Raw genomic sequence first — 9,272 nt, forward strand, 5'->3', positions numbered from 1 at the left:
ATATATATATATATATATATATATTCTTGTTTTAGTTATTGTCAAAATTTATTCGATTTAACTATGTCAACTAGAAAATACGATTTTGATCTTACAAAAAAGAGAAAATCATATCATATATATATATAAAAGAGAACCTTAGGCCCGCCTACATGGCGGCACCACAAACCATAATTCCCTTTTAATTTATTTATTTACAAAATTAGCATTCCCTTTCATGAAAAATTGCGACTTTAATGAAGAGTTGTAACTTTTATGAAAAGTTACAACTTAAATTGTAACACCCCGTATCTAAAAGCAGACTAGATTTCAGATTTTCAGAAGTTGCAGGTGCAACCTACGGTCACCACCCACGGACCGTGGTCTGACCCACGGCCCGTGTTGTGGGTCCGTGGTTCATCACTGCAACCCTTCCCCAAACCCAGCTCAGAAAATCGGCCAAGTCTCGACCCACGGACAGACCCACGGTCCGTAGGCCAGACCACGGTCCGTGGTCTGTGTCCGTGGATCGAGGCCCCCTTTACCCAGCCTCTGACGCGAACGATGGCCGACCAGCATGAACCATTGTTCGATCCACGGTTCGTAGGTCTGATCGTTAGTGAAGGTCAACAGCAAGTTAGGGGGAAATTGATGATTGGGTCAACTTCAAATGGTCATCACTCTTAGCACAAAAGGAGTTAGGTGTCCCATGACCTACTATATGATAGATAATTGAATTCTCTTTCCAACGCCACCGAGTTTGCTAAAATTTCATCTCCGAGTAAAAAGTTATGCTCGTTTTAGTGAAGCCCTGTCGGGCAGACTTGACCTACGACCCCAACCTACGGGCCGTAGGTCAACCTATGGCTCGTAGGTCCCATCCGTCGGTCACTCCGACAACAGTTAAGTCGGGAGTCTTTTGGACTTTTCCTATTTCGTTTAACCCCTAAACTACGTCGTCTAGACCCTAAATTATGAGGTTTTAGTCAGTTCAAGCCTAGAAACATAACTAGAACTTACCTAAGTCAAATTATTAATCAAAACTTAGAAAAATTAGAGCATAAGAGGAGAAGAGAAGTCAAGAATCGTAGTTCAAGAACGCAGCAAGGTTCCATCAATTCCAACCCTAAAATCTAAAGATGTCTTCGTGAAATTCGTCACCAGGTATGTGGAATTTCGCTAGTGGGTTCCTTTCACCCATTAGGTCCCTAGTTTTCAGTCAGTTTCTTGATTCCCTTATTATGACTAGACCTAGGGTTTCTTGAATGTTAGAATTATTGGGTTCTTAGCTGTTAGAATGATCCAAATCAGATTAGTATGTTAATATTCAGTTTATTGCATGAATTTCAGAACCCTAGCTATGTATTTCTTTAGTTCTTGAATTACACATGTTAGGTAAGATATTTCAATTATTCAGTTATACATGCCTCAATTATTAATGCATCAATATCAATTTAATTGTTGCATACTCAGTTGCATGTTCAGTTTGAGCTATCCAGTAACTTACAGAAATTCAGTCATAATGTGTTAATTACTTAATCCATTGGGAGTAGCATAATACTGAGTTGGACTAGGGTTCAGCGTACCCAAATAGTCCCAAAACTACTAGCCACGTAGGTTGTAAGTCCCCTTTGTGGGCATCATTTCAGTGATCACGCCAGTATGCCTCTATACCTCTGACAGGGTATATTGGGTCCTCTCGATGGGGCATATACATTGGACTCCACATTTAGCTCATGTGGTTTTACAATCGATTATTAGTAGCTTCCACAGTTCAGTCAGATTCTATTGCATTGACCATTTATCAGTATATCCAATATTCAGTTTCAACATGTTATAAATTGGTCACTGCATTCAATATCTATATCATGTTCAGATTATATCATTGCTTATTTGCTTTGTTCAGTTATATGTTATTTCAGTTTTATTCTATCCTGCATGCTCAGTACCTTTCAAGTACTGATGCATACTCTGCGCTACATCTTCTCGTGATGTAGGTTCAGGTTCTCATCATCCAAATCACGCTTAGATCACTTCCAGATCGTCAGTTCAGCAGCATCAGTTGTGAGTCCTCATTCTTCGAGGACCAGTGACATGTTTATCTTTTCAGTACTTTTAGTCCTTTAGTTTCAATTTTGCTAGATCTAGTTGGGGCATGTCCTAACATTTCTAGTCAGTTTAGAGGTTTTTTTCAGACATAGTTAGATTCAACTTAGAATTGAGTTAATATCTTCTTTGTATTAAACTCATCAGTTTTCATATGTCTCAGTTATAGTATATGGGTATTCCCCATTTTGTTCATTTTATTTATGATTATAGCTTCCGCATCAGTTTATTATTCAACTTTTCTTTAGTATGCTTATGATCATGCCAGCAAGGTTATCTTGGGATCACTTGTGGTCTTAGGTCCCGTGTCCGCATCTCGGGGTAGTCTCGGGGCGTGACATAAATGAAGAGTTGCGACTTTTATGAAAAATTATGACTTTTATGAAAGGTTGTGACCTTTCCGAAAGGTTGCAACATTTCCAAATAGTTGTAACATTTCTGATAAGGCACAATAAGCATTTGTTCACACTACCCTTTGTTGTCTATAAATAAAGGGATTTCCTCTCATTTTAACACAACAAAAATTCTAAACCTCCTCTTCTTCTTCTTCTTCTTCATAATTAAATATTTGTATACTTTGCTCATGTTGAGTGACTCACTGAAACTATTGCTTATGTTACAAATCCTAGTATGTATTTTTACAATCATTAATTTATAATTTATGCTTATGTTATTAAGGCTAAATGATAAGATGTAATAATTTTCATTTTCCTTTACATTATTAATGTTTGTTACTACGTAATCTTGTATGTAAGATAATATAGTGTTTTAGTTTTAATGCCTGATAGGTTTTTTAAGTATTATTTTATAAATTTCGTGATATTAAATTCCCGCGCAAAGAGCGGATAATTTTATTAGTTTAAATTAATCTCAAAAAAGAGCACTTGATAGTTTTTTAACAAATAATAAATCTTGAATTGAAAAATATGGGGGATGTTCTTCAAATGAACAAGTCACTAATAGAGTTGAGTTAGATGATAATAACATCCAAGAAGAAAATCCAGAAGAAGTTGGCAAAAAATGTGGCATAGTTCCCGATAATCAAGAACTCCTAAATAATTTAAATTGTTGCATCCCTAAAATTAAATGTGAAAATTTTTTTTAATTAAAAAAAACTAAATAAATAAATATTAGGGCCCCCTCCCTAATGTTTGGCTTTAGGCCCCCAATCTTATTGAGTCGGCCCTAACTAGTATTTTAGCAAGTTATAGGCTCCTTGGGGAAGGGAGATAGCAGATAATTAAACATTTGTTTTGGAATACGAAGCACAAATCAAAGAGTTTAATGTTAAGGGAAGATTTAACTAACCTTTCTAAGAAGCTGTCTGTACATCAGAATCAGGAGGGAATACAGAAAGCTCGAACTTCTGGGATTTAGCAGTTTGCAGCTTGTTTTTTTTGGCTTGTATCTCTCGGGCAGATTTTGCTGCTGATTTAGTGGAATTTTGCAAATCCATCACTTGGAGGCTGCGTATATCAGACAGGCCAATGGGGATCTTCTCAAGTTTATCACATGATATGTGAAGATGTTTAAGCCTCGGGAAGTGATCACCCGAAGCATTCCAAGAAACTAAGTTTGCCCTTTCAATGCATAACACTTGTAGGAAAGGAAAACCTCCATCATTTAGTTCCCAGTGCTCTCCCTTAAATGCATTGTCTTTCAGCTTCAAGACTTGAAGGCACTCCAACTGTTTCAATACAGACATATCATCCCACTCCAACCAGGTGTCTGATAAAGTCAGCTTCCTCAACTTAGTTGGAAATAGAGATGCTGGAGGAAGGCGTAATTGTGTCTGATCAGTCTGACCAACATTTATCAGCTTCAAGTTCTCAAGACATTGCAGTGTCTTAACATTGTTGAACAATACGGGCTGACTTGGTTCCAGTAGCTTAGCTATTTTTCCACGAATGCCCAGTTTTTTCAACTTTGGAGCCCTCGAGAGAACATATTCAGTGCAGCTTTCTGGTGCAATTGTGGAGAGGGTTTGCAGGCTTTGATTTACTAAGGTAGTCTTACTTGTTTTGGGGTTAGCAGGCGTAGGCAATTTAGAAGACGTGTTGGTGTGCAGATGCCTCAGCCGGGGCATGTTCAATATGTCTGCTTGAATATCAAGGTTGATCTGTTGTGTGTTGACAATGAGGGTTTGTACGTTCCAAAGTTCCCCAACATGTTTCGGAAGGACTTTAATCGAGTCAAATGAGAAAGCAATATACCTCAGATGATACAATTGAAAGAACTCCTTGCAAAAGCGATTGATTTTGATGGATTCAGTATCAAACACTCTTAGCAACGGAAAGGCTTTTGATATGTTTGCACTGACAGTTGGGGGAGTGTCAATTTTTTCTGGAGAAAAACATAGGAATGACCTAACATGCTCACCAGAGGGCTTCTTAGAAATGAATTCCACAACAGAGGAATGAATGCACAAGCGACGGTGAGTGGATACTTCACGAACAGATTGCTCACCATCGAATTTTACTTCATGGAAAAGATTTTCCTCTGTCGTGGCCTCTTGCCAGCAAAACTCATACAACATGTCATGAACACGACAAGTTTTGATTTGTCCATCAAGCGTCCTTTGCATTACCATCACTAAATTTCTATTCACGAGTTCATTCAAGTAATTCTCTGCTTTACACTCAAGGGATAGGTTCCCTCTGTACTGGATAAACCCTTCCGCGATCCATAAGCGGATCAATTTCCTGGCAGGGATTAAATAGCCTCTGGGGAATGTACCAAAATATAAAAAGCAAGCTTTCCAGTCATAAGGCAAAACATCATAACTCATCCGCACCAATTTATTTGGCTGATCTCTATTTATGAAATGTTCGCCCACACTCTGATCCACTTGCTCCCATTCCCTTATTGTCTTGCCTTTCCCAATAAGAGCTCCTGCAATCACCACAATAGCTAGGGGTAGTCCTTTACACTTCCTGGCTATGCTTTTTCCGTTTGTTTCCAATTCGGGGGGACATTTAGCTTTGTGTAAAGCTCTTTTCTCCAGTAAAATCCAACTTTCTTCATCAGTCAGAAATTTTAAATAATGTGGACTCCTATTGCAATATCTTGCGACATTGTTATCTCGAGTTGTCAACAATACTCTATTGCCCTTCCCATTTCTCGGGAGAGCAATCTTGATACGATCCCAAGCATCTGTCGACCAGACATCATCCAAGACAATCAAGTATTTTCCTCCTTCATCCAAAATCTCTCGTACCTTATGAGCTAAATCCATTTCAGACATATCACGGCAATGCTTGGTGTTTCCGGTGAATTTACTGATGATGTTAAGATATAATTCTCTTGTCTTGTATGATTGGGAAACATAAAGCCAAAGTCGAGTAAAGAACTCGTACTCAATCTTCAGATGCTTGAAGATCTTAGTGGCTAGTGTAGTTTTGCCAAGACCAGGCATTCCAACAACTGGAATAACCTCTAAATCACCTGATCCTTCAAGAAGACGGTCGATTACCGTCTGCGCCTCATCGTCAAAGCCCACCACATCATCTTCCTCAACCACAGGAGGCTTTTAAAATAGCAAAGAATAAAGATTAAACATATGAAAGTTAAGTAACATTGGCAAGAAAAAGAACATACAACCAAAAAATATAGTAGTATTATATTATGCATTTGTGCCGGCAGCAGAAAAGGATAGGTCAACTATAGCAGCAAAGTTGGATTTTCCAAAGACAGATCAGAACACTAACATTACAAACACTAAAGGCATAAACCATACATCCTCATTTGTTTGCATTAGGTAGGAATCGGAATAGTTCAGAACTTCGGTCTATTAAGTGCATTTGTTCGTATTAAGATTTAAGCACACTAGTATTTGATTTGAATAGCTCTTAATTATTTGGATCTTGAACAAAATCTTAATATCATTGAGATATATTTTTGTGTGCATAATTTTCACAATCACTCTATCTATATGTTCACTAGCTACAACCAATAACCAATTCTGTCATCGCAACCATCATCATCATTACCATCGTCAAACACCACAATTGATGCCAATTATAACTTTCATTCGCTAGTACACTTACCATCTCAATTATTATAATTACATCAACTGTCATCACCGCATCCACCATCTCCACCACCACTATCAGCATTGCAGTCAATCTCTACTATCAATCACCCATCATGCATCACAACTAGCACCGCCACAAATTACCATTAACGTATTGTTGAGCATTAGCCACCACCAAATATTAATATCAACCAACTTCACCATTACCACTACCAATCGCCACCATCACACCAGTTACTACAACACCAACCACCTCCACCGCCATAACTATCACCATCACCATTAGTCTATTGATACTCACTAATACCAACCATTACCACCATCATCACTATAAATCATCTTCATTATCACTATCAAATTAACATGAATGGTTCATTTTTTAATTAAATAATAATTTAATTTTATTTGAATTATATATTTCTTTTCTTTACAAATGAATAAATTATGCATGTGTTTAAATTTAGAAACAACATCTTACTCATTCAAAGTTCATTCAAATCCAAACAAAATACTCATTTTGTGGATATGTTGGCTAAAATTCGTTCTCATATAAAATTGATTTTTCATTATCGTTCTATGAACTTTTCTTTTACTTTGTTAGGTATCTTCTTGTCTCAAAGTACTTGCAGAGCATGTCTGGATTGTCTATCTTTAAGCAATGCACTGTCGTCTATGCTCACTCACCTTCATTCTTTTTGAGAGGCTCAGGCTAAGCTAAGATTTCAACTTTATTTATTCTAGATTTTAAAACGGTGACTTCAAGGGCTAACAAGTGGTAACTAATTTAATATGCACATATATTTAATGATATATTCAATATGAATACACAGCTTAAACAAAAGCTATTGAGTTCGATTGAATCCACCATCTGCCACTAAGGATACTACTCCACTCATTGCCACAAGGTTTTGGGTTAAATGCTCAAAAAATTTGATACCGAACAGGTAAATTCTCACATACTTACTAAGTTTTAATTTCTTTAAGTATCGAATAAAAAAATCTTTATTAATTTAGCTATATTTAACATATCAAACAAAAACTGATAAGGTTTCTCATGGTCAATTTGGTTTCAACTTTTAGATGATCTGAATTAGTCGGATCAAATTAATAAATAAACCCACACACAAATATGGGCGTGTTGACCGGATCCTTATATTTTCATGAGCGGATTTTGTCGAAATCAAGGACTTGAAGCAATACCTGTCTCTCTTCCCCACTGTTGAGTGAATCATCATGACCTTGAAGTGCCTGAAGGCCATGTGCGTTATTTTGCCGAATTTCTCTTATTCTATCTCTTATACCTTTAATCTCCACAGCGATCTCCCTCACTCTTTTATAATGTACAGGTTTGTTGAAAACCCCTTTAAACCCTTTGTCCTTATGAACCTTAGCTTCGATTACAAACTTATCAATAGCATCTTCAGCACGATTCACCACTTTTCTGATACTCCTCACTAATTCTTTCAGAACTGGGTCTTCGCTGCGGACCATTGCAGCTTGCTTGAGAAAGGCATTGAATTCCCTCAAATCATCCTCCAGATTCTTGATTTCATCTTTAACTCCTCCGATTAACTCCACATTATCCAGCACCAATTGCTTCAAGTTCTCTAGCAGAAATTCCACCCCTACATCAACCATATTGTTTTCCTTTTTTCGATTGATTTCTTGGAGAGAGGAAAATTATGCGCAAAATGTGTGTGGTGTAGGCAGTTTGTTCACAAATAAAATTAAGATTTTGCATTTTGGAAAGTTTTCCATAAATTATTATTGACTTACTGTTCTCTTTGTTTACTTGCGTCCTTTTCTGAACTGTGTTCTTTACAATTTCAACTTGATATATTAACAATAAAATTAGTAATTAACAATAAAATTAGTGAAAGTGTGGGCTAAAGGCGAGTGGGTTAAGTATGATTAGTCAGTGGCGACTCACGCTAATTAATGGCATAAAGTCAAAAATAAACCCTAAATTTTGATTTTTTTATATATATATGAGACTAAAAGCTATTTCTTTCCTTTTAATAAAAAAACTTTTATATATATATATATATATACTAGTAAAGAAAGCCCGGGCGCTGCCCGGGCCCAACATTAATAAAGTTATATTGTTACTCTCTCCGTCCCATATTAGATGAGAATCTTACTAAAAAAAATGTTTTCATATTATTTGAGCACTTATTAAATTAGGATAGAATTAATTAATTCTTTTCCATTTTACCCTACAATTAATATGGTCATTCCTATATTGTATGTGTATTTTTTGTAACTCATTTCAATGTGCATTGATATAAACAAAGGGCAAAATGGTGAAGTCTTCCAATGTATTAATGATTTCTTAATCACCGTGTAAAGTTGGAAGTACCCATCTAATATGGGACGGAGAAAGTATAGTTTATGTATTGTTATAAAATTAGTAAAGATTGTTATAATATATTTTGCTCATAAGTGAGCTAATATAAAAACTTATTTGTCATTTGTCTTTTTAATTTCAATTTCAAATAGCAAATAAATGTAGCGATAAGATTGAGTGTAGAAATGAAACATATCTTTCTAAATTTAAGTAGAAATAAACAGAGTAGAAGTAACATTAGGGTTATCGATAGGACGATTCATTCGGTTATTTTTAAAAAAATTATATCATTCAATTTTTCGGCTATTTTATAATGTATAACCAAAATTAAAATTTTAAAATCATCCCAATCCTAATTTATGTGACACAAGCAGTACAAAAATTAGTCTTTTTTTTGTTGTCTTGTAGATATTTTAAGTTATTATTTATTGTAAATTATAGTACTTTTTATTAAAGTTTTTAATAACATATGTTACTTTTTATGTTTGAGAGTTAAACCAACTTTTTTTTATATGTCTTTTAATTTTATATGTGTTTTGTCCTTTTCCATTTTCAAAAACTAATACTCTCTCCATTTCATTTTATATGTCATTTCTTTTTATAAATATATTGGTTATTCCCTCTTCTTATGTCATATATTATGAAATTTGAGAAGTTATTGAAATTTTTATATGATTCTAAAAATATTTTAAATTGTTAGCTATTGTGATTTGTAGTACCTTTTTTTTACAGAATTTTGAAAATAATATTTATTACTCTCTTTGTTCTAATTTATGTGGCACATGCAAAATTTCAAATATTAACCAT

General features: G+C 35.3%; 1 protein-coding gene across 8 annotated transcripts in view; it reads right to left on the bottom strand.

Annotated features, from left to right (window-relative positions):
- The window catches only part of LOC125849009 (putative late blight resistance protein homolog R1B-14), a 34,580-nt gene extending 26,775 nt beyond the window's left edge, over positions 1–7,805 (bottom strand). For 4 of the 8 annotated variants that reach the window (XM_049529040.1, XM_049529032.1, XM_049528992.1 and 1 more), the window contains exons 1-2: positions 7,319–7,804; positions 3,700–5,611 (exon numbers count right to left, since the gene is read on the bottom strand). In XM_049529040.1, coding sequence (XP_049384997.1) covers positions 3,700–5,611; positions 7,319–7,756 — 2,350 coding nt within the window. In that variant the 5' untranslated portion in view covers positions 7,757–7,804. Of the gene's footprint in view, positions 1–3,393; positions 5,612–7,318 lie in introns of all 8 variants that reach the window. The other 4 variants (XM_049529018.1, XM_049529001.1, XM_049529010.1 and 1 more) reach the window with 2 other exon arrangements.
- Positions 7,806–9,272: the final 1,467 nt, after the last annotated feature.

The sequence above is a fragment of the Solanum stenotomum genome, chromosome 1, assembly GCF_019186545.1.
Source record: "Solanum stenotomum isolate F172 chromosome 1, ASM1918654v1, whole genome shotgun sequence".
Classification (NCBI taxonomy): domain Eukaryota; kingdom Viridiplantae; phylum Streptophyta; class Magnoliopsida; order Solanales; family Solanaceae; genus Solanum; species Solanum stenotomum.